The sequence below is a fragment of the Hemicordylus capensis genome, chromosome 2 (assembly GCF_027244095.1).
Source record: "Hemicordylus capensis ecotype Gifberg chromosome 2, rHemCap1.1.pri, whole genome shotgun sequence".
Lineage (NCBI taxonomy): Eukaryota > Metazoa > Chordata > Lepidosauria > Squamata > Cordylidae > Hemicordylus > Hemicordylus capensis.
In genome coordinates this window covers 314,664,403-314,690,609 of record NC_069658.1, presented here as the reverse complement: position 1 = coordinate 314,690,609, position 26,207 = coordinate 314,664,403, and the positions used below count along the sequence as shown (strand labels likewise).

Here is a 26,207-nt window from a genome sequence, read left to right as displayed (position 1 = left end):
AGGGAACTATAGGGAGAAGCAGGATGCAGGCAAGTACCTGTACTACAGACTTTTAAAGGAGAGGAGAGCTGGTCTTGTAGTAGCAAGCATGACTTGTCCCCATAGCTAAGCAGGGTCTGCCCTGGTTGCATATGAATGGGAGACTTGATGTGTGAGCACTGGAAGATATTCCCCTCAGGGGATGAAGCCACTCTGGGAAGAGCAGAAGGTTTCAGGTTCCTTCCCTGGCTTCTCCAAGATAGGGCTGAGAGAGATTCCTGCCTGCAACCTTGGAGAAGCCGCTGCCAGTCTGTGAAGACAATACTGAGCTAGATAGACCAATGGCCTGACTCAGTATATGGCAGCTTCCTATGTTCCTAAAGGTACCTCTCCCCCCCCCCCGCCCCTCCACCCGCATGCTGCAATTGAATTGCTGAACCAGTTCATGGGTTGGCTGAAGTGGAACAAACCAGTTTGCTGAACCATGAACTGGTTTATATTCGAACCATATCCCTATCTCCTGGTGATTCATAGCAAAGGTGACCACAATGTCTGTCTTATGCCTTTAATAGCGTTTAATGGTGTTTAAGATTTATTTGCTATTTACATCAAAGCCATTTGCTGGCCTTGCCCTTTCATATGCTGTTCTGAACTGTGTTTTGTTATATGTTTAATTGCTCTTCAGTATAAAGTGTCTACTAAATTTTCTGTAGCATAAAGTAAATTTAATATAAATTTTGAAATGTATATATTCAAGGCAGGGCATGGATGCTACAAAAACACTGTGGTACGGATCACTTTTATATAGGCAACATATGATCTGAGTGGCTATAGTTAGGTGACAGAAGTGCACCCTGACCCTGCTATGTTTGAGTCAAGCCTCCTGATGAGTGGAGGATCTCTGGGTTTTCCTACCCAACAGCCTTCTGTTGGAGAGGTTTTCCTTTGCAAGAAAGAGGAGGTTTCCCGAGGAAATTGGCATCTGAGGTAAACACACAAGGCGGGAGGCGGGGCTGTTTTCGAGAGGGAGTTTCCTCTCCGTGGGCGAGTAGGGAGAGGAAGAGCGAAGGGCTTCCCTCCGAAACGGGAGCTCGGGGCCGACCCTGAGAGCGTCGTCGCCCTCTTGGAGGGTCCCCCTTCGCCTCGTGAAGGAAGCGGCTCAGCGCTGCCTCCCTGCCTGTGTGCATCTAGAAATCCATTGCCAAGCACCAGGCTTGGGCGGCTGCCACCTAGAGACAGGAGGGCGGGACGAGCGGAGCAAGACTGTAAGCAGCAATAGCAGCCGACGGCTTCGGCGCGCTAGGAGAGGCAGGCGCTCGCCAGCCCTTTCCGTCCCTGCGACCCAGCCAGGCAGCGTGCAGAGCGCGGCGCCCGCCAGCCTTCGGTCCCTTGCTTGCTTCGTCCGTCCGGGCAGGCGCCTCCTGTCCGCCCGTCCCCGTCGCCGGCCAGTCTTCTCGGCTCGATTGGCGGCCAGATGATGAACTTTCTGCGGCGCAGGCTTTCGGACAGCAGCTTCATCGCCAACCTGCCCAATGGCTACATGACCGACCTGCAGCGGCCGGAGCCCCAGCAGCCGCCCCCGCCGGCGGCCCAGTCCTCGGCTTCTCCGGCCTCGGAGCGCAGGCAACCGCAGCCGGCGGCAGCGCCACCCCAACAGCCGCCGCCGCCGCCGCCGCAGCAGCAGTCAGTCGGCAGCAGCTTCTTCAGCTCTCTCTCCAACGCGGTGAAGCAGACGGCAGCCTCGGCGGGCTTGGTGGACGCGGGTTCGTCTTCCTCGGCGGCAGCCAAAAAGTTCAAGCTGCTCTTGGTCATCGATGAGCCTCACACGGACTGGTAAGGTGCTGTGCTGCTCCCCACACCCGTCCCCACCTGCCAGTAGCAAGGTGTGTGTCAGGACGGGTGTCGGCTTCCTCGCGTTTGGAATGACGGAGGGCATTGGTAAATGAAGGCAGCGCTGCATGACAGTAGGAGACACGGCTATGCCTAGGGCGTTGAGAGAATGCCCACAGGCTCGAGGGGACTGTGGAAGAAGTGCTCGTCGGGTTGCCTTGGTGCTCGTTGGGCTGCAGCGAGGCCAAAGGGAATGCCCCTAACGCCACAGTGCTAAGGTGCATAGGCAGTATGCTGTGAAGGAGAGGTTGGATGGATGGCATTGTGTTCAAGAGCTACCTACCTTCCAACTTTACTCAGTTGTTACGTGCAAAGAACTTCCCCATAGGAGAGAGCAGCATCGAATCTGCCTGTAGATTGTCACGTGACGTGTCTGGAGGTACGTGCATTGGGAAGGAGCAGCTGATTGCAGCTTCCCAGCGTGTGTACGCTGGGTGAATTTCCGACACGTAGCACCACCATCATACACGATGATGTGCATGCAGATTTAATGCTGCTCCTAGGAAATATGTGAAGCCTCTAGGTGCTGCAATTAAATGATGGCATTTGGCTCACAAAAGATGGAAGCTACAAGAGTGTAGTCATGTACTACATCACAACACATGTGAGCCTAGTGCATTTTATTGCCAAATGCAAATTTGAGAGCCAGTATACATGAAATTATGAGATAACCTAAATAGGGAAATGGAAAGTGACACATTTTATTTAAATCACAGCTGATAGAATAGGCAAATTTAACTTCAGAAAATCTAGAGTGCTTAGATTTAGTTGATTTAGAAAAAGAATTAAATCAACTTAAATCCAAGTAGGAATAGTAGTACCATACAACTGTTGAATAATACCAGCATATATCGTGTGTGAACATAAACATCAAGTTCACTAAATAATTTCTACAAAATATTAAATCTCTAGTTGAGAATGGCATGAAAGAAGGTAAATTCTTACAACACCAACTATTTAATCTGCATCCTAAGTATCAACAGAACTTTTATCTTATTTAGCTCCTGGGCTAGTTCCCCCCACCCCTTCCCTTTTGAAAATATTTGCATGGAAGGATCCACTGAATGAGCTGGGAACACCAGATGTTGCAGCATTACTCAAGCTAAGCAGGTGTAGCTCTGATCAGCAGCCAGGATTGAAGACCACTGGCAGCTTATTATGCCAAGATATACAGATTTAAATTTTTTTTAAGGGAAAAAATATTTATGCAATGCTAACTATGGAGTCATAAAATATGCCCTAGATTACACACAAAGGTGATTCCCTTGCATAACATTTTTAATTTCATGGCTATCTGTGTACCTGTCATTAATGTTTATGTATAGTATGCATGAACATTATGAGAAATTTTGAAAGATGTGATCTTATTAAATATATAATAGTCATAAGACAGACATATGTTAATGTGACTATTAACATATACAATGTTAATTTTTTGTCTGGATGAACTAGGAAATATAATTAGTGTTGAAGGAAAAGCACAAAATAGTCAGTGATTTGGTGTCACAATAATTACACTGCCTTGGTTTTCTTTGATATTATGTGTGAACAGTCGTTCTGAGCAGCTAACCACCCATACAATTCACAGCAGGCAAACTATCAAGCCAGAGGTCATCTTTACAAGAGGTATGCTGACTACTGACTAGATAGCTTTTTAAAAGGATGGGACAAATTCCAGAAGGATATGTCTGTCTTATGACTATTAGCCATGGTAGTTAAATGGAACCTTTTTGTTCAGAAACATTACAGCTCCCAATAGCAAATGCTTGGGGACATATAATAGGAGATGGTCATCACCTTCATACCCTGTTTGAGAATTTCCAAAGGCATTTGGCTAGCTGTCATTAAAAAATAATAATAACGTCACACTAGAGGAGCCTTGGTCTGATCCAGTAAGGAAAAACTTATGTCCTCAAGGTTTAGAGACTGTAATCATCAAACATTTCCCATTTCCCTTTGGCTTCTGTGCAGGTCGTAATTTATATTTTTGTTTAATATATATTTCCCCACCGGCCTAGTTGTGCCTATGACCCTTTTAATATTGCCTTCTGCTGTTCACTGTAAAAGGTTGTTTTATTCATATATTTGTTACAGTGAGCCCCAGTGTGTTTTGGGGTTTTCTGTTTATGGCATTGTGTAGTATAACTCACCATTTTTTGATTAAAGGAACACCCTGTTTCGCAGATATGTTTCATGAACTGTGGTTTGGAAAACGCTAGCTGCGTTATGCATCTGTCAGACATGTTTGTCCAACAACTGTGGTTGTATTTGAGCTTGTGTGGAAAGTAGCTTTTCTTTTTATCCTGAAAATGACATTTCTCTAAGCTTAGAAGGCAAAGTTACCGCTCTATCTATCATTCTCTAAGGCGTACGTATGGCTAATCCCATGCATAGTAGCTCTCGTGAGAGTTCGTGAGCAGAAGCACCTGATTGGGCAGTGGGGATTTCCTATGCAGATAGGGAGGAGGAGCTTGTGAGAGCAGAAGCACCATGGTGATTGGGCAGTGGTGATTCCATATGCAGATAGGGAGGAGGAGCCTGTAATGGTTAAGGTCAGTTGGAATGCAACTGTTACTGGTTGGAAGATGTTCTTGATTGCAGAGGAGAGGATATATATGGATAGTAGGCAGAGGTCTGCAAAGAGAGGGGTCATGAGGGAGGAAAGAGCCCCTTCAGGAGAAGGAGGCTGCTGTTGTGTGAATTAGATGAGGAAACTGTTAACTCAGGGAGGGAGGGAGGGGAGGGGAGGGGTGGGGAGGGGAAAGGGAAGAAAGACAGAGGGGAAGAGTGAGTGGAGGGGAGAGAGGGGGGGGGGGGGAGAGAGGAAGGAGGAAGGGTGAGGGACAGGCCCGAGCTTGTCAGCAGCACTTGTTGGTAACAAGGAAGGGCCCAGTCAACCACTGCTGCTGTTTGGGACTACTGAGGCTATTGGCGCAGGCAGGGGAAAGGCCTGGGCTTGGCAGTGGCCTGAGGGGAATGAGTGGCCATGGTGGTGGCAGCAGCGAGGAAGGGCCCAGTCAACTGCTGCTGCTCCTGTGGGCTCAGGTGAGTGTGAGTGTGGGCTCCTGTGGGCTCCTGTGGGCTCAGCTCCTGTGGGCTCAGGTGAGTGTGAGTGTGGGGAGGTGTCTGGAGAACGGGGGCTACAGCTTCCAAGAGGGGTGAGGGGGTGAAGGGATGGAGGAGTGACCAGAAGGGGTGAGGGGGGTGGGAGCAACTGGATGGAGGAGGATGAGCAGGAGTGTGGATCAGGTGAGGGAGAGAGATCTCTGGGGTGAGGGGGGCTGTGGCAGGCGGTGAGGGGAGCAGTCAGTAACTAGCGCACAGATGTGCTGTGCAGGTTAAGCTAGTTAGATATTATTATGTAAAGGAGAATTGAACCCGCATACTATCTGGAATGTATTTGCTTCACAAGGAAGCACATACATAAATTTGTATAAAGGTTTTTCAACATGTTCAGCCATATGGACCTATTTAGCAGGTAGGGCATATTATGTATATGAGCATAGTTTGTCTGTATGAAGCCACTGTTCATATCTTTGTATGAGCTTATGGTAGATGTGCACAGTATTGCTATTATTGGCTAACTAGATTTGAAATGTAGCTATATTTTATTTATCAAATTTGTACACTGCCCCAAACTTTCATCTCTGGGTGGTTTATTTTAGAAAAAAACTTTTGAATGCGCTATTTAATTGCACTTCTAACATAAAATATAGTTTTGAAATGTTTCTAGTAGTTTCTAGCTGGTTGTAACTATGTTTAGCTAAAGCATACTGCCAAATTTCCAAGCCCTTTATTACTATGATTTACGAAAACAACTGTGTTAGAGAGAAGACTATTGGCTATATTGCTTCATTGACAAGTGTACATTAATTTTGTTGCTTTTACATATATACTTATCATATAAGGACATACTAGGAATGTATTGAATATTGGTGAGTCAATTTCAGGAATGAAATTGCATGTTTGCACCTGCAAGTGGTTTATTATACAGTATGTTACTCTGTTCTCATAATGGAAAATGAAGAAAGATGTGCAATAGCCTAGTTGGCTGAACAATAGTCCAACACCTAGCAAAATAGGAAGACAGACCTTGAACAGGAAAGCTAGATGAGCAATGACCAGCCAATCTGTAATTAAGAAGAAAAGGGTACCTTTCACTTCTGAATTGGAAAAATGCATAATTAAGGACAAAACTAGACAAGACATGGGACTTTCAACTTTGGAATTTTCTTCTCCTCCTTGTGGTGAATTGGTGGGTAGTGGAAATTTCCTTTCTTGATTCAGGTCAGTCAATGAATAAACTGGCTGAACTGGTTTTCACCAGCTTAGCACCCTTCTCAGTCAATTCTCTCAGAGGAGCTGCCTACGTACGATTAAAAATTCTCAGCTTTCAAAACCCAGAAAGCTAAGAGAGATATTCTGGTCAACCCAGAAGTTCTGATAGGTTACTGCTGCCACCAAGTATTCTAAGGCTTTCAGAGAACTCGAATGTTGGACTTGAGTGCTTTAGTCCAGAGTCTCTCTGTAACTGAGTGTTGGGCTAATGAAAAAAAAAATGCTCCCCTTTCTAATAGCGAATAATAAAACAAATTTTTCTGCATGTGGAGTTAATTGTTAATTTGGCCAAGCTCTCATTGAGATGTGTTTTGCACCAGTGGGCTTGCCCCCACCCCCCGGCTCCTGCAGGGTTTAATAATCAACCCTATGAGGCTTGTAAAAATAACACAGAGAAAAATATTTTATTCAGGTATTACAGACTGGTTCCATCTGAGGCTTTTAGCTTTTTAGAAGCACTTAAAAATACTTAATCGGTTACAAGAATACTTCAAAAGCACCCAGATGATTTTGCTCTTGGGTGGCACACTTTAAAATCTTGGTTACTCACTTGCAAAGAACAGATATTTAGGAAAATGCAACACACACAGAGACACACAATGCAACACACGCAAGCAAAATAAATTCCTGATGCACAGTCTAACCAAACTGTTCCCTGTGCTGAAATTCCCAAAGCCACAGCCATGGCTTCTTCCCCTTGAACTCACCAAACTCCTGATGAGAATCAAGTCTCCTGTAATCCTGTCTCTCAAGCAGTGTTCTGTGTGCAGAATAATTTTTGTTCTGGGTGGCAGTATGAAAGCATTGTGTGTGCATGTATCAGAGTGGGGCCTTCCTTATTCAATCTGAGTGGGATCTAAAAGTAACTGAGTGGACATCAAAAAAGTTGTGTGCACGTGCCTTAGAGGGAAGACTGTTCTCAAGGTTCCATAGTAATTCTGCTTCAGCAGAACTCCATTGTCGCAGGTCCTCCATGCTCCCCCAGCACAGACTTCAGGCTAGTCTGCACTCTCTGCCATGATTTCCTTTCTTGTTCCCAGATTTCCCCCTGCAGCTCTCAGGTCCCTCCCACTTGGTTGACTGATTGGTTGAGCTCTGGAGGTCACCAGCCTGTAAGTCAAGACAGGGGTTCACTTCCTATTAACCCTAAGAGGGAGGGAAGGCTGGCCACTATACTCCTCCTCCTCCGTCATGCATAGATGAGATGTAGTATTTGGATCAGGGACATGGTGGAGATAAATTGGGTCTAATTCTTTTCTTCCAGATTGCACTGCCAATCTAAATTAGGGATGTTTTCAAAACATGATTCGGCATCCAAATTATAGCACAATCCCTTTAAAACTGAGGGCTTCCACAGCCCGTTTAACACAGAGGAGAGCAGATCCATCCCTGCTCGTCCTCCTCTTGTCGCCATTGCTGTATTCGTGGCACTCCCCCCAGCTATCAGTGTGTGCCAGTGATGCTCTCCCCCAGCTGTCCCTGCATGGCGCCAGCATGTGCAGAGGACATGTGCATGCCAGCGCCGCATGGGGGCATCTGGGGGGCTGCCCCGCTGGCGCATGCTGATACCTGAGGAGTATCACAAGTATGGCAATGTTGACAAACCAAGCAGAAACAGGGATGGACCTGCTCTCCTCCAGTTTAAAGGGGCTGTGGAGGCCCTTGGTTTTAAAGGGATTGTGCTATGTTTTGGATGCTGAATCATGTTTCAGCACATCCCTAATCCAAATCATGTCCCCTACAAAACCTGCTGTTTGTCACAGAAGAAAAGCATGTGAACGCAAGCTATGATATTGCTACAGATGTGCTATTGGTCTTTTATGTTTTGATTTGCTCCTATGACACTTTGGTTTGAGATGTTAAACTGGCTCAGAAACCTCTGTACCTGTTCCTATTTCTCTTTTGTTTTATGAAGTAGACCATAGGTTTGGGTTATAAGTGGGATAAGCTCCTTTTGCATCCCTGAGCAGTTAACTAACGTACCCAAATTTATGTTTATGCTTCTTCAGACTACACAACATGTGAAGATTCTAGAAGCATTGCTTTGATAATATTGATCAGTTTTTGTTTGCTTTTCTCTCCTCACCCCTTTTATTCTACATTTAGAATAAATTTAGAATAAAAGGTGGGGTAAAGATGAGAAGGAACATGTTGTTTTACAACAGTTTTTCAATAACTGCTTAACTGTACACATCGTTTAATCTATGTTGATTGATTGATGCTCTAGATTGAATTTGGGGTATGATTGTTATAATTGAAAATATGAGCATAACTGACCAGCATTTTGAGTCACTGCAGGAGAAGGGAGGAAAAATATGATATATGATCATCAGAATTATTTAAATTCGGGACAGTAAATTAACTCTACTGTGCAATCATGAAAATTGGTAGTGTTGTTCTAGGTTCCTGTTGAATTAGTCACCTCCAAGGATTCAGTAATGATTTGAGAATTTGTGGGCATATAAATTAGAGTGTGTTGTCTGGAATGGATGCTGTTGCATATAAATATGGATTTCTGATAATAATTTAGAATACCATTTAGTATGCTGGGATAGCACTATTATTATTTTACAAAATTGACTTTCCAATCAATACATCATACATATATTAATGTTTGTAGAAACATTAGTCTTAGTTATGCATGCACAGTGTATTTCACTTAACACTGTACCTGCTCTCTGTGGATAGAATTACTTATGCTGGGCAAAGACAAACAACTGAGTATTGCAGTGTTGAAACCTATAGTTTTTGCTCGCTGCCTGTTTGTTAGGCAAAATGAGTTCATAGTCCATCTGATATATGATAAATCACAGCAATGTAAGAGTTTATTTCTATCATGAATACCGAGTAGTCCACATCTATAGATCTCAAAACATTTTTACAAAGGAAATTTTGTAATATCTCCAGCATATCGCCAATGAATGTAGGGACATGTTTATGAATGTGTAGGGGGTTTGACCAAGCAACCAGGGCTGCATGGTGTACAATTCTGACTAGAAGCATGCCACAAATGGAAAGTAGGCAATAAACTGCATGCAGATTACCAAAGCAGATAAGTCAAGATCATACCTTTGAACATTCCACAGATGAAATCAGGGCTACACTTATAACAACTAATTTCCATATCAGGAGTTACTGTTCAAGCCCCACCTCCCTCCCCACTTTTACACATTTCTGGAGGCTGGATCCCATTTATTATATGCTGTGCTCTGCATATGATGCATCCATCAATCAACTTCTAGACACTCTTGGGAGGGAGCTGGATCCTGAAGAATGAAAGCAATGCACATGGCAAAAGAAAATTGAACTAGGTGTTAACCCCACCATTATTACCAGTATTATTGTTAGCTCATGGTATGGATTGACAATAGAAGCTCTCTGAATTTGTCAACTAAAGGGTGTTGTGATCTCCCCTCCCGTTCTTAATTGGTAGTGGAGCATGCTCAGAGGGTCCTTAGAATCTTCTGGAGGCTCCAGCCCCAGCAAGAAAAATTGAGAGAGAGAGAGAGAGGGAGATTTTGGAAACCCTTTGTGTTTTATGAACTTGCTTCCTTATTGCAGGTAAAAGGGAGAGGGTCTTTCTTTTCAAAAAGAGACATAAATGGATAGGTTAGTATATCGATTTAGGTAGGATAGTATTAGTCAGGCTCTGAGAGTGAGCAGGGTTGGTTAGAAAGTTGATGCTAAAAGAAATTAATAAATGTATATTGTAATGGTTGTATGTATTTGTGGAGCAATCAGAGGTGGACCTAGGTAATTTTGGAGCCTGGACCTAAAGGCCTTTGGAGCCCCCTACCCTGCAAATTAAGCATCATCATGCTCTGCCGGGCGAACACACCACACTGGACTGATTAAAGAGGATTTTCGGGGCTTTGGGGGCCCTGGACTTCGGCCCCAAAGTCCAGGGGTAAGAGCACCTCTGGTAGCAATGTAAACATTTAATAAGAGGGTCCTTAGAATCTTCTGGAGGTTCTAACCCCAGCAAGAAGAACTGAGAGGGAGAAAAGGAGATTTTGGAAACCCAATGAGCCATGTCTCATGATCAGTGAGACCCGGTTTGGGGAGCTCAGTGGGGAGAGCGGGCTAAGCCTGCTTTCCCCGCAGACGAGCAGGGCGGGAACCCTGGGCGGACGGATCAGCCGTCCACACAATTGCCGGCTCTGTGACGGAGCCGGCTGGGGCTGAGGAGTTCGGGGGCTGCGCGGCCCCCGGAAGCTCCAGTATTCCCTGCACGGGTTCGCAGGGCATACTGGGGAGACCCCCGAGCCGAGAGGCTGCTTTTCAGCCTCCCACCGGGGTTCTACTTGTGATTAGCTGCGCCATGGCTACTTACGATTTTTTTAAAAAATGGGTTTGCTTAAAACTGTCCTTTTAAAATGTATGTTTATAGGAGGCAAATAAAAACTGGAAGGCTGTGTTTAATATTGAACCTGGCCTGGGGGAGGTGTGGTAAGGCTTTATAGGCCTAAATTTGGTCAGGATAGATGACATGCAACTAGTTTAAAAACTCTTGTAAATCTTTGTACAGGAGACCATAGTAAACCAATTCCCCAGATCCTGAAGACAATTACATCCTCATGGAACCATCTAGCGGGCTTTTCTTTGTTGGGCACCAGTAGTTCTGCCAGTTTCAGCACATGGGGCTACCAAACCAGACCTTGCCGCTAGGCAGAACTTCCAGAGGCTGGAGTAGACGAGAACCTTTTCCTTCCAAACACTTCCTTGGTGCATTTGTACATGGAAACCGTAGGGGGCAGTAGAAGTGAAGAAGCAGCAGGAAAGAAGGAATTGCAGAAGAGGAATCCAGCTAGGCTAGGGGCTACAGATAGGCACAGTGATCAAGCAGATGGGATTGTTTGGCTACCAGAATCACACACTGCAGGTTCTAGTATAACTGCCTAATTGAACAAAAATGTTAGTTTAATTAATATTATATAATAATAAAATAATATTATATTATTATTAATATAATAATTATAAATTATACTTCACAGTATCCTTCTTATTGAACCACAAACAGGTTACAGACAAGTTTGGAATGTTTTTAATTTTTTAAAAATAAACACAGATTCTCATCATTGTGTAAAAATTTTTGGGGAAAAGTTGACTTTGACACAAGCAGCATGCTGCTGCTGCTGATTTTGCCTTTTTGCCACTACTTTAATCTTCCCCTTTGCTGAATTTAGTTCCTCTATGAGTTAAGTAGCAGTTTGAGAGTTCAGTAGGAAGGGGCTGCTGACGTGAGTACTTGGAGACCAAGTTAGCTGAGCATTACTATGGGTGGCTTCACAGTACCATCTATAAGTGCAAGAGGAACCTGAGGTGCTGGGGAGTATGTGCTTCTGACGGGTTTGATGTCTGAACCCACCCTCTTCCAGTTCTTGGTCCTGGTTACCCACTTCCACCTTAGAGTTTACCAACCTCATCAAGCTAACTTCAGCTCTGATTTCAAGTGGATGCAGGAAGTCAGTAAAATTTAAGGTGGAAATGGGTAAATGGGATCAGGAACTGGAGGTGGGTAAGTTCAGCTGTCACACCCATTAGGAGCACACACTCTCTGGCACCTCTGATTCATCTTGTACATTCTCAGTAATTTGAATTACTAAAGAGAAACTAACGTTTCTGGGTTATGTACACTTGTACAACAACTGCAGTGAAATGCTTAAGAAGGACCATAGCTACTGTAAGTGGTATAGCACATGCATGGAATGCAGAAGATCCTATGTTCAATCCCTCATTCTCTAGATAGGGTTTGGAAAGACCTGGAAAACCACAGCCAGGCATTGTAAACAATACTGAGCAAGATGGACCAATGGTCAGATTCAGTACAAGGCAGCTTCATATATTCATATGTTCTTAATTCAGTCCTTTTTCTTCTGTGTTCTTCTAAGGACAAGATGTATACAAACAGGATGCTGGACTAGATGAGCCTTGGGTCCGATCCAGCAGGGCTGTTCTTATGTAAAGGATGTGTTAGGGATGTGCATGAATAACTTTGGCACTGGTGGGGGTAGTACTTTAAGGGTGGGGGAGGGTGTACTCACCCTTCCGGCCGCATTTCCCCCGCCGGCGCTTTGTTATCTTTAAGCCCCTTGGGGCGGCAGCGTTCCTCCTTGCTGTCCCGTTTCCCCCATCGGCCGGAAGTGGCCTGGAGTAGTGAGTTCGTGTGCACGCGCCCATCTGCCATGCACGCACACGATGGGCGCATGTGCGCTCGCTACTTCCAGCCACTTCCGGCTGATAGGGGAAATGGGGCGGCAGGGAGGAATGCTGCCGCCCCGAGGGGCTTAAAGATAACAGAGCGCTGGTGGGGGAAATGTGGCGGGAGGGGTGAATACGCCTTCCCCTGCTCTTAAAGTACTACCCCTGCCGACGCCGAAACACCGACCCTCCCCAGCGCCGAAACGTTTTGGAGGTCTTTATAATGGCCTCCAAACGTTTCGGGCACATGCCTAGGTGGTATTTCCTCTAAAGGTTTAAATCAGACCTCAAGAAATTTTCTTTGGCTTTAGGAGTCAGTCCCAAAATTTAGGAGCCAGGCGGACCTGTTGAGGGGATGGACTCACCAGTCATGCCCAGCAGTGCCCTCCACTCCATGGGGGTGTGGACCTTTCCCCTGCCTTGCTTGCTCACTCCTCCTCCTGGTCATATGCTTTTGGCTCAGGCAATGGATGGATGTGACCAGCGGCAGGAATTAGCAAACAAGGAGAGTTGTTTCCTTCTCTTCTTGGTTGTGCTCATCTCGCTCAGGCAGGGAATGTATTGACCTGACCAGAAGCAACAACAAATATTTATATGCCACTTTTCAGCAAAAGTTTCCAAAGCTGTTTACATAAAGAAAGAAAGAGAATGGAGCAACCCACCCCTGCCTTGCTGGTCACTCATCCATCCAGCCTTGCATCACCTGGCTTATCTGCCACACTTAAATTTATAGGTGCCATGGGAGAAATGAGAAATCAGTGCACACTTGTTTCCATCCAAAGAGTGATGTTTTTACATCTTACCAGTAGTTTTGCTTTCCTGTTGCTCCATCATGAGGCTGTTCACACGAGCAGCCCTACCCAGGCTTGCACTGCCTTACCCAGGTAGGACTGCTTGTGTGGAGTTCCAAGATCACGCCTGAACCTGGTGCTTCCCTGCTGGGTAGCCCAAGGTTTGTCCCTGTGCTGTTACCCAGATAGAAGGGTGTGGACACACCCTTCCACCTGGGATCCTGGTCTTATATCTGCTCGGGCTGCCTGCAGCCACAAAGACAGGCACATAGAGTGCCTGGCTTGTGGGGAAATAAACCACACTACTTGCACCCCAATAAGCCACACTCCTTGCACAGTGCATTGAAAGATTTCTGGAGGCCAGGCTGTGTTTCCTCGGCCTCCAAATCTCTGTGCTTCTCCTAGCAGTGTGGGCACGTGCGTCTCCAAGCGTCCAAGAAGAGGATCATCTGGGGGGAAGGTAGGAATGATCCTGCCTTCCTCACTGTTCTCTCCAGCCTCAGAGCGTAGTTCGTGTGAATGCCCTTAAGTCTGGAGTATGTTGAAAACGTCCTACTTCTCTGTTGGTAGTTTTGTCGATGTAGGTTGTAGAACATTAATATTATTCTTAGAATCAGCAAGATGAATTAGGTGGAAATGGATGATTGCTTTTTAATTTTATACACCCTACTTTTCCAAAGTGTTGAATCACTTCATTAACATCCAATTCCTTAGTGGCATTAATCCATCTTTTCTTCAGGTAGATGTGCATACATGCAATTTTACAGGATATTATGATTGACAGGGTTTCTATGTGGGGAAAAAGTACTTGCATTTCGTGAAAAGGCTGCCAAATGTAAGTCATTGCTTTTGATGATGTATATGTTGAAAATGCTGTTCAGCTTATGTAAGGCCAATGGTGCATTTTCACGGCCTGAAAGAACATGAACTTCTTGCATTCTGTGCTTCACATGATCGGTGTGAAGCGCCAGAGGGGGTTCTGAAGGGGAGAGTGGGCTTAGCCCACACGACTGCTGGCTCCATCACAGAGCTGACAGGGGTGGTGGGGATCGGGGGCTGCGCAGCCCGCAGAAGTTCCAGGATGCCTTGCGCAAGAGTGCAGGGCATCCTGAAGAGATCTCTGAACCTGGGAGGCTGCTTGCGGGGGTCTCCTCGTGTGTCGGCATGGCACGGAGCCGTGCTGTGGCAGCACATGATCAGAAAACCTGGGTTAGTGGAGTGCTCGCTCTGCTAACCTGGGCTAAGGGGAGGTCTACTTTGGCAGGCTAGCCGCCAGAGACCCACTGGGCTTGGCCATGAGCCTGCTGGTTTGTCATGATGGGGGAAAAAACAGGGCTGGGCTTCTTTAGCCCGGTTTTCCTCCATTGTGAGAATAGCCTCTTAGTTTCATTTCTGGATGTAATTCTGAAACATTATCAAGTATTTTAAAAGATATCTATCTTACAGTAACAACAGCTTATGCTTTGATTTAGTATTCCTTTTCTGTCAGGAGTGCACATGTAGCCCACTGTGACAAGTGTGGTGGTTGAGAGAGGAGGAGTGCATAAGCATTAATGCCTCTTTTGCTGCCAAGAGTTCTCTTTCTCTATGCCAGTCATAGAGAGGCCAGATAGATCCCCAGATAACATAAGCCCTATTCAGACAGCCGGGGCAGGGGAAGAATGCTGTCACCTTGTTCAGCATTCTAGAGTTAAACCAGATGTCCTGCCCTTGCAAGTTGACATGCCCAAATCTTCTAACTCCCTGTGCTGCTCACAGTTATGACATTTGTCTGAATTGTACGCAGTACTCCAGGTGGAGGTAGCAAGCTGGAGGTAGCATTTGGCCTGTAACTGTGTTTTGGGATGTAACAGAGTTACAACCTTGGCCATTTAATAGCACCAAGAAAATATAACGTTTGGTGCCAGCTGAGCTTCTTTGAGGAGGGCATTGCAGATATGAAGTGCCATGACCAAACACACTGTCTTTGGTTACTGCCTGCCTAAGTACAAAGAGTGAAGGGAAGACTCAGAGGAAGACCTCCATTGATGAAAGAAGGTCCAGGTAAACTCATGTGATGGAAGGCAGTACTTCAGACAGCCAAGACCCAAACTATTTAGGAATTTTGGATAACTGCAGCACTTGGTGTGTCACAAAATGTACAAGCAGCCTGTGCTGCGGTTTGAACACCAGGAGATTATATTCCCTATAGCTGTCTCAGTTAGTACCACATGCTCTTCCTAGGTAATTAACTGAAGTTCATGAAAAGTCTTCAAAAACAGCTTTGAATTCAACATAGTTGGTAGCCAAAATGAGATTTGGATTGTCAGGGCATATTTGGATTGCACTTCAGTTTATTGGCTATTAGTAAGTGAGCCCATTGTTGATTGGGAAAGTCAGTTTGCATAGGTTACTCTGGTAGCATATGGTTCGTTACTCACATGTACTCCTTACCTAGGAGTAAGTAGGAAGGATAGGGACCAGTTTGGCTGGACGTGTCAGGGAATTATGTTTAAGTGCTTAGATCTGTGTTGTAGCTTTCTTGTAAATCTTTGGGGGTTTGTCTGAAAGGATGCTGCGTTTGCTGAAGCCTTCTGCATTTTCCCTTACTACCGTATTTTTAAAATAAATCCTTGTTGTTATGGAGCGTCTTCTCTTTCGGTCCTACCTAGTCACACGTCCTTGAAGGACTAAGACCACTCAGTCTTGCTTATAAGGGGGAGAGGGGGTTTCCACTTTACTCTCCCAGGATATTCCCTTAGAAGGGAGAATCTTCCTGACTGGGAAGGTAGATGGTGGCAGCCTACCTGAGAACTCCCTGCAGCTAAGGGAGGGATTTCCCCCTTGATCTCCATATCACAGATATCAGATGTCTCAGTAGCTCCTCCTCTTCTGCTACTTTAGGGGTGCAGACCTTTGCTCACCATGGGCAGCTCCTCCCACTCTCACTGCCTCTCCTCCTGCCCTCGGTGCTGTTCTTGCTGTCCCTTGCCAGTGGCTGTCTGGGCCGCTCAGAAGCAGAAGACACCCCGCTCCTGTCTGCAGACAAGAAATGGGCCTTTTCTACTTCTGAGAGGCCTGAAGAGCTTCTGGCAAGCAGCAGTAATGGAGCAGTGGTGAGGGCCACAGGAGCCGCAGCGACGGAGCCGTGGTGAGGGTGTCCAGCGGGAGGAGGGGTAGGATAGTGAGGTACTTATTTGAGCATTTACCACTTCTAGCAACCCCTGTACATGTCTGTTCATGTGTTGGTGTGAATGCCAAGGAGACTGAAATTCATCTTGGTGCTGAAGCAGATTCCATATATATATGGCTAGTCCGGGGAACTGCCCTGATCCTTCTGAAGTGCCTTTTATCATTACTAAATCATCATCATCATTATTAATGATCTTATCATTATTAAATCATTGGGTGATTTTTCAATCTGAGATCCTTTCTTTGTGCCCCTACCAGGGAAAGGTTAATGTGAGGAAAATGTTTCGTGTTTAGTATTTTGGCATATTTTAATAGCTTTATAGTCTAACAACATATGTGTTGTATCCTCATCATTTGCCTGTAGTAATAAATCCATAACCACCTAATGGCTCAGCAGGGAAACGACTTAACTAGCAAGCCAGAAGTTGCTGGATCGAATCCCTGCTAGTATGTTTCCCAGACTATGGGAAACACCTATATTGCGAGCATGAATATAGGAAGATGCTGAAAGGCATCATCTCTTACTGCGCAGGAGATGGCAAAACCCCTCCTATATCCTACCAAAGGCAACCACAGGGCTCTGTGGTTGCCAGGAGTCGACACCGACTTGACGACATACTTTACCTTATAATAAATCCATTAGTCCTATCGGTGATGGTATGGTCCTATGGTATCCCTTTCTTTAAATGCAGTTGCAATACAAGTCTGAATGATGATATTTTTGTTAAGTTTTTTTTTAAATTCACAGGAAATATACAAGACAGAAATGTCAAAAACAATATCATTTGTGTACCTTCAAAGTTACAGAGCTGAAACAGTTTTGTAAGGGAGAATGGACCAAGATTCCTCCAAGTCAGTGTCCAAGACTGATCACCAGTTACAGAAAATATTTAGTTGCAGTTATTGCTCCTCAAGGAGTTGCCACTAGTTACTGAATGAAGGGTTCACATGCTTTTTCACACAAGATTTTTTCTGTTCACTGAATAATCAAAAATATTTCCTTTTTGTCTGAGTTACAAGGGGTTGTCTTTATCTCTTATCGGGGTTTAGCTTAGGATCTAACCATGTTTTGAATAAGAATTGTGCTAATATACAGACCATCCTAGGGGGTTCACAAACTTTTTCTTAGCACTGTAGTGGCAGTCTCATGCACTGCCAAGTCAATAATAAAAAGAATAGCACTGGAGCCAAGAGCTAATGTAATAGTACTCACCACTCCCATAGGGTTTCTAGCATCTCCTTCGCTATGCACAATATCACTCCTGACGGTGCTCCCCCACTAGCTATGCATAGAAGACACATCAACATGTGGTAACTGGGTGACATGTGACAAGGTGAAGTCATGATGACATCACATAATTCAGCCCAAGTACAGGCACACTAGCAGGAAGAGCTTGCAGCATCTCCTCCAACATAGCTAATGCAATAACCCAGTGGACAGGAGGGCAGCCAGCAACCAATGCCTTCAATCATAAGCTCCTAGACTCCTCTAAGACATGAGTTTGAAATCCTAGGTAATCCAAATAGCAGAACAGTACATTTTGCCAGGAAGGCAGCCAGGGTCTCATGGAGGCTGGAAGGACTGCCACTCCAGTCACAAGTTCCACAGTTCACTGGCTGGGAGAAAGACTCCATAGCTGACAGGTACATCAGGAGAAGGTTTTGAGTCCTACTGTGGGGCCAAGGATTGTTCACAAAAATGCCGATTATATCACACAAAACATATCTGTATGAAGGGAGCAAGCTTTTTCTGAGGGAGACCAAAGTGGACCAAAGACAGGAATTTTTTTCCAGCAAAACAGAAATTTCTTAGCAGGCAGTCCTGCAAGCTGCCTGGAAGCTTTTCGGAAAGAATGCTGCAATGGGAACAGGAGAGTGGAGCTCAAGTTCCACTACAGGGAGATGGAAATGTGACTCTCCATGAGTCTACCTTTTGGTGAGTGAGTACTTGGGAGAAGGTGGCAACATCTTTGTGGTCTTCCGCATAGGAACTCATTCCTCTGTCTGTAATGTCCCTAATGTTCATATTGGGAGAGAATGTTGCCATTATGACAGTACTGTACTTGCTCAGCAATGTAGGGAGTTGCATTGTAAGTTTGACTGCAGTTTGTTTTCTGTTTCACATACTCTGCTTCAGTTCTGCATGGAATAATATATCATAAGTGCCTAGTCAGTATAGGTATAGGTAAAAGGAGTGCCTCCTGTTTATTCACAGGAAAGAGGCACCTTTTACCGTGGTGATTCTCTTTATTTAGCAGGGGGAGAGTAACTGGCCCTATCCACCCTCAGCACAGTACTTCCAGTGACTGTTGCTGGTGTGTGTCTTATGTTTCTTTTTAGAATGTGAGCCCTTTGGGGGACAGGGAGCCATCTTATTTGTTTGTTATTTCTCTTTGTAAACCGCCCTGAGCCATTTTTGGAGGGGCGGTATAGAAATTGAATTAATAATAATAATAATAATTAATAATAATAATAATTAATAATAATTAATAATAATAATGAAGGCTGTGTTCCCCAACACATTCACTGGTGCATGGTAGGGGTTAACGTGTGGGCCACATGGCAAATAAGAAGTGACTTTCTGCACAGCACCAAATTTAATTGGGTGTGCTGTCTGGTAACACTGCTACAATGTGCTGAATAAGGGAAAGTTGTTAAGCTGGTACACAGTTTTTCCATAATAGCAACAGCAAAGATAGGCAGTACTCTACAGCCACGATGGTTTGAGTGCTTTGCACATCCATCATATATGGGGGAATGAGTGAAAATGTGGAGGAGACCTGCTTTGAGGCATGGTCTATGTCCTTACATACCCAGTTGCAGCACTGAATTTGGGATTTTTGGTGAATATTTGTTTATAAAGTCCTAGGGCAGGGCACCTGTAAAGAGTTCTAAGAAGACAAATGTTAGTAATCTGTCCTTCATATTTTTAATTTGTTTTTGTTGGCTGTTGAATGTGAAAAGTACTCACTGTCTTAATGCAAACTGGCCTTTCATCAGCATCCTGTAATCAAGGATCTGACTTGTTAGGGCTGCACATAGTATTGGGTCCACCAGAGATATTGGACCAACATGCCCTCTGTCAGGAATTAGGGATGTGCACAAACCATGGTTCAAACCATGGTTTGAGCACGGCTTGGGAGCTTTAAGAAAGAGGAGTGTAGATCCTTACCTGCTCTCCGCCACCCCATGCAGCTTCCTTCTGGGGTGGTGTGCGTTCCAAGAAGCCCCGCTTGATGCCACCATGCACATGGCACCTGTTTATGTGTGTGGCTTCTTGGGACATTGGAGTTCTGTCATTACAGCAAGCCTACCTGTTGTTGCAGAACTCAGTTGGAGAGCCGACATGTCTGTCCGATCAGAGAGCCCCCCCCCCCCCCATTGCTGTCTCCTCCTCCTTTATCTTTGGGTAGGGAAGGGGGATGGGTTGCATGTTGTTTGGTTGCTTTGGAGGGAGCGTGTATGTGTGTGCGTGCACACACACACACACACACACACACGCTTTAAACTTCAGTTTAAAAGGGACTTTTTTTCTTTTTGAAAATAAAAGATCCTAGTGAGTTCTAGGTCCTGTGAGTGGCATGGGAGCTTCTGGGATTGGTAGCTTTTTTCTGAGGTAATTCTGTGTGTGTGTGTGTGAGAGAGAGAGAGAGAGAGCGCTCTTGCATATGCATGTTCTCCAGAGCAGAGGCCTGTGTGTGTGTCTGTCTGTCTGTCTGTGTGTGTGTGTGTGTTTGTGCACGCGCGCACGCCCCCTGTCCCCTCCTGGTCAATGGTAAAGGAACAGGAGGAGCAGGCAGCAAGAGGGACTCCAACAGTCATGGATTTCTGACATGAAACAACAGTTGGAAGGGTCCAAAATGGCCCCTCCTGACAATGCCACTGTTGTGCCATGTTGTATCATAATTCAGCTTTTTGGACTACTTGTGTACTCTAGACAAGTTTTCTAGACAAGAGTCATTTAACCTCATTCTACCTGCCTTGACATAGGAGGTGTTTCCTGCCAGGGCTTGTATAGTTTTGGTAGTGTTCAGTGTTTGGCTGTAGAGTTAGAACGTTGTCCTCTGTTGTGACTGTGGGGATGTGGAAGAAGGAAATGGGGGACAGAATGTGGTTCTCAATTGATATGAATTGGAGTATTGTACTTGTGCTACTTTTGAAGACACAGTATTACACTATGTTGTGGGTAGGACCTACCTCTCAGTGAGCATAGGATACTTACTAAACCCTGCTCCTTCCAGCATGCCCCAAGCTCCATCCAGTTTGCCATTTGCACAATGATATACTGTCATAAAGTAAGACTAATGCAAGGTATTGAGATGGTGGCATAAATCTACCACAGTAGTAAATTTTTGTGTTTTATCAGTAGAAGGAAACTCAGTTAAAAATCTTATTCATGCCCAGTCATGGATTGTAGTATAATTCCAGAGACAACTCTAATATACAGTTGCAGTGCAGTTTCAGAAAAATGTCATTAGAACAGTATGTAAGCTACTTGTAAATGAGCCATTCATTCTGCTCTGGATTTAAGGTCTTTTGAATGGTTTTTTAAAAAAACCTTTTAATTAGACTTGTATTTTTATACTCCAATAAATATTTTATTGTGTTATTGTTTTATAGTTTTATATGGTTTTGTAAACCACCTTGAGATTTTTTTAATGAAAAGTGGTATACAATTTTTAACAATAAATACAAATAAAAAATTCAGTTTGTACAATATTTAAGGCATGTTTGGACTACATGACTGGCTTCCGTTTTTATTACTCTTAATGAAGTGAACATCAAGCTGCAAATACCCATATTGTGCCTAAAGTTTCATGGTGATTATCTGAACATGGTGACTTAATTGTTATGTCAATTTTCAATTTAAAACATAAACAGACTTGTAAAAAGACATCTTGTTATTTAATGGCAAACATTGAGGCAACTCATCGAGAGAGGGTTCAGATTGTACAAAGCAATCTGCAAGTGCTATGAACAGTTGTGGTACACTGGTCTGGGGCTTAATTTTGCTTTTGGAACTGCAAAGAACAGTCTCATGAATGGAAAATGAAATCTATTTATTCTAGTTTGTGGACTCATTTTGTAGTACTGTGGCCAAGTGCCTTGTATCATTTATCCATGCTATTACCTTGCATCTTGAAAAACTGTTATTTGACCTGTTTGTCAAAAAAACAGAAGGGAAGATTTAGAAAATGCTAAGCTGACTTGCTTTTTATGATGTTTTGTTCTGTCCTTCTGTAATTTAATTTCCCCCCCATGACATCAAAGGCCATAATGTTAGAAGGGCTGTGTGGAGAATAATCTCTCTGGAATCAAGGTACAGTTTGAAGGCCATTAGGCATTCTAAGTTCTTTATCCTTAGCTTGATTGACGTTTTGGAGGAATGTGGTGAAAGATAAGCTTGCTTCCACATAATTGTATAGTGGTATATCCAATGGAAGGTGTTGTATGAATTATTAACTAAATCTGTCTGTGATTAAAGAATGGAATCCTGGATCCTATACACTGAAATTATTCTTGAGCAAATGAACTGCAGCTGTGAATAGTTCCAGTTATATTTCCAGTGGGATTTTCTTTTTCCATTTAAGTGCTATATGCAGGCATAATGATCATGGTTTGTTTTTTCCTGATTAACCATTACATACCTTAAACCATGGTAAAGGACTGGCCACAGATCAAAATGTGAAAGCAGTGTTTGTAGTGGATTTGCAAACCATGATTTATGTTTGCAGTGGTTGAAATGTTATAATAGCACTACATAAACCATGAGGCGGTTCTCACGAGCAGCTAAGCCTGGTCTTGGCTGCCCGTGGGAACTGCCCCAGTAGCTGTGAGGCTTCCAATGGTGCCTTGACAGCAAACCTGCTTGGGGAGCCTGCTAGTTAGCTGAGGTTAAGGGTGCAAGCACACACTTACCCTGGGCTACCTGCTCATCTGTCAGCAACATCTGCTCTCAGCTGATGCCGGCTCAAGAGTGGACTCTTGGCCCATCACCAGGGGTATCCCCATAATGCACAGCACACTCATGTTGTGCATTGTGGGATTTCTGGGGGCCGGAACTATGTGTCCCATCCTCCACACCTCTGTGCTGTCCATGGCAGCTGTGGGCCATCTGGGCTCATGATTAGTGCACCCAGCAACTCCTGGAGGATCATCTGCAGGAAAGACAAGCTTCTGCTGCCTTCTCCACCACACATCCTCAAGCCATCTCATTGGATCATGAGAAAGGGCTCTGTACTTTCACAACTTTTACAAGATGAAGCCATCAGACCATGGTTAGCAGTACCATAATTAAGAATTATGTACCAAGCTGAGTTATTTAACAAGAATTGAACCATTGTGCAGAACTATCACAGGTCAGGGTCTGAATAGAACTTAGCTAGTAGAAGAACAGGTAGGTCCATGAGGATAGTGGGATAAGGAGAGGGCAGCAGACTAGTGGGGAGAACTGAGTTTGGGCAGAACTGTTTTAACGAATGTTTTACTTTCTGTTTTTATTTTGTTGTTAACCGCCCAGAGATGTAAGTTTTGGGCAGTATAAAAATGTGTTAAATAAATAATAATAAATAAACAAACAGGCAAAAGCACATAGATGGAGATGACGGCGAATATTTATATAATGTTTTTCAACAAAAGTTTCCAAAGTGGTTTACATAGAAAAATAAATAAAGATGGATCCCTGTCTCCAAAGGGCTCACAATCTAAAAAGAAACATAAGATAGACAACAGCAACAGTCACTGGAGGGATGCTGTGTTTAGGCTGTATAGGGAGAATAGGAAGGAACTCATTACAGGCAAGGCCCAAATTTAGCTGTTGCTTCAAAAAGTTATCTGAAAAGTGAGGATGTAGTGCAAAAATTCTATGTAGTAATAGTAATGAGGACATAATCATGCTTGGCACTCAAAGGATCTGACAATTGCAGCTTTTTTGATGCTGTGGTTTAGATTTACATGTAGGGATTCAAAAGAAGAGACTGATTCTGTAGTGGTAAACTCTGGTTGCATCTCAGCTGAGAGAGAGATTACAAGTCTGAGGATGCTAACAAATTCCGGTTCCTAAGGATGACCTATTGTACTTGGATTTCCTAAGGCTGGTAAGAGAAGTAAGTTTTTAAAAAGGCATTTAAAAACCCACAAACCATTAGCTTGTTAGATAGGAAACAGTTTAGAAATAAATGGTAATTTTAATGTTGAAAAATAAAATAAAACAAAGGAGCTTAAAGGGCATAAAATATAATTTATTCATTTATTGGTGTTATTTAAAACCATGTGTATGACTCCTCTCCATGTGCTTAAGCTGGCTTTAGAAAGGACACAAGTCATACCAATCAAGGCCTACTAATACAGTAAGTGTATTCAGCCTGAATACCTGTTGCTTAATTCTGTGCAGAGTATACCAAATTTCTCTAAAAATAATAATTGATATCCAGATTAGTCTTGTGCTAGTTCAATGGAAGAAGTTGCACACTTAAGATGTTTACAGAGCTCTGTCAAATTGCAGTGTGTCTGGATTGTGGAACAGGCATTCCTTTCTTAGCACAACATAATTGTGCTGTGTCCTTGCACAAGTACAACAGCATTATGTTAGCACACTAGTCTGAATGTAGGCCACTATTTAGTCAAGTGATGATTGTTATATCCCAGTAACAGTTTCTTTGCATAGAGTGCTTCAATTATTAGTTGCTGACTATAATGAGAGCACAAGATTTGTTAAATTTGCTTTCTCGACAGAATTGAAAATATTTTGTTTTATATCTTCTGAGATTTGACTGCTGCTCCTTCACAAGATGTGTCAACCTGTGGAGATTTTTCTTGTGGAAGCTTTAATGATGTCACCTCTACCTTTTGATTCAGCACTGTAGAGATGGGTTTATGTATCATTCATTCTGTGGAGTTTTGCTTTTACTGCATTCAGGAAATTGGTTATTGTCAGAAAGCTGTATTTTTTTTTTTAAATGACTCTCATTTTGGAGGGCACTGAGAAAACCTCTTGCAGTTAATCCCTTGAGGTGCGTAAACAGACTTATTCCACACTAACAAGAAATATGTTAGTTTTAAAACAGTACTTTCCTGTACTTCTCTGTTTTGCTTTCCAAAAATCTACTTTTTATTGATATAGTTGCCTGGATGAAATTTCAATATTAGTGGTCCATATGATGAAAGGCTCTCAAATGTTTGTGGAAAGCATGCAGCAATATGAACCATATTGGACCCATACTGGATTGTATAAATACATTTTAATTTAGATGGTCACCTGTTAAACCTTAGACAATCAAATTAGTGTTAACTGTTTGAAATTTGTATATGACTAAAGCAATTGTTTTGAAGAAAAAATACTCATTTTGTTTTTAGATCATGTGTGTTTATGTTGGAACAGGCACAGTCTGAGAAGAGGCATTCCTTCCTGTGTGAAAATGAAGGCAGAATACGTCTAAGATTATATCTACCTTTAGGGTGGCCAGGTATGCATTGCCAAAAAAGAGGACAAAAAAGGACAGAAATTGGCTGCATCTTGCGAGTGGGCCTTTAGCTTGATTGTGGAAAATTGCCACAGAATTTTCCCTCTGTCTCTTCTCAGGTAGACCTATATGAGCTCACTCATGCAGTCACCATGGAATCCTGGTACATTTTGCGAGGCTCTTAAAGCTACCCCTTCTTTTTGTCAGAAGAGTTGAATGTACATATTTTGTCCCTGTGGATCCCAGCCTCTGGTGTCAGATGCATATAAGGCCCATAGGGAGTGCTGAACTCTGCTGATTGAAACAGCAAGACTTATAATTAGGGTCAGAGGGGGCAGAAGCAAGTCATGATTTGTTTGTTAAAATATAATGCTAGTTGGTATGGCTTGCATGAGATGCTCCCTGTCTCTCTATAGTACTAAATTGAACTTGATTAAAGTTGCCATTGAGACACACCCAGTAGAATATTTTCCCCATTAGCAGTCATCCCTGCAAAACTGTTAATCCCTTCTGGAGCTTGGAAAAGTTTGAAAAGCAGTTTGTGATGCAGCATGTGAAGCTGATGTCATACGATGAAAAAAAAATCTCAAAAGTGCTACTGGGCCTCAAGATTATCTGGTTATTCTTTATGAGCTCACTCTGGTTACATGCTATGGAGAAAGTGCTTGAAAGACTACATCTCCCAGCATTTCCCATGCATACTTCCTGGCAGCCCCGTGTACCTTCTCAACCTTGCTGGGACAGTTTCACTAGTACATATTATTTGACTTTGAATGCCTCAAAGCACAACCCTAACCTTTAACATAATTGTAATTTGACTCATGGTCTTTAGAATTCCTCAAGCAGAAATATTAAAAAAGAGCTTAAGTCATCAGGATTTCTAAAGCCAGTAATGTAATACAATATAGAAATTCTAGCATGCAGCTTTCTAGAACTGAATGCTAAACAGCTTATTTCAGTTGAATCATTGGGGCGGGGGGGGGGGGACAGTGACATAAAGGTCGTCTGAGAGAAGGATTGTGACAATGTGGAAAATATTAGTCATGCCTTGCTTCCTTCCATCGCTTTTTTTGACCCTAGTCCAATTAAGTACTCCTACCCAGTGCTTGAAGCATTTGTCTTCGAAACACTTGATATAATTTTGAAAGTACAGTGTTGGTAGAATAGAAGAATGACTTCATTAAGAATGAGTTGGTCAGAGTTCATTGTCATCAGAGACTTAGGTTTTGGGTGGTGTAAAAATATGATAAATAAATAAATAGTCAAATGAGGCCATTTTACCTGTGGACAAAACACCTCATTTTCTCTCTTCTAAATTAAAGTAGGTATATTTTTTTAAAGGGGAGAAAACAATGACTATTCAAATAACTGGAGA

The 26,207-nt window shown here is 43.6% G+C and overlaps 1 protein-coding gene across 1 annotated transcript in view; it reads left to right on the top strand.

Moving 5' to 3' along the window:
• The first annotated feature begins 987 nt into the window (after positions 1–987).
• The window catches only part of SYN2 (synapsin II), a 354,597-nt gene continuing 329,377 nt past the window's right edge, over positions 988–26,207 (top strand). Inside the window, exon 1 of the mRNA XM_053292837.1 lies at positions 988–1,812. Within this exon, the coding sequence (XP_053148812.1) occupies positions 1,454–1,812 (359 nt within the window). The 5' untranslated portion in view covers positions 988–1,453. The remainder of the gene's footprint in view (positions 1,813–26,207) is intronic.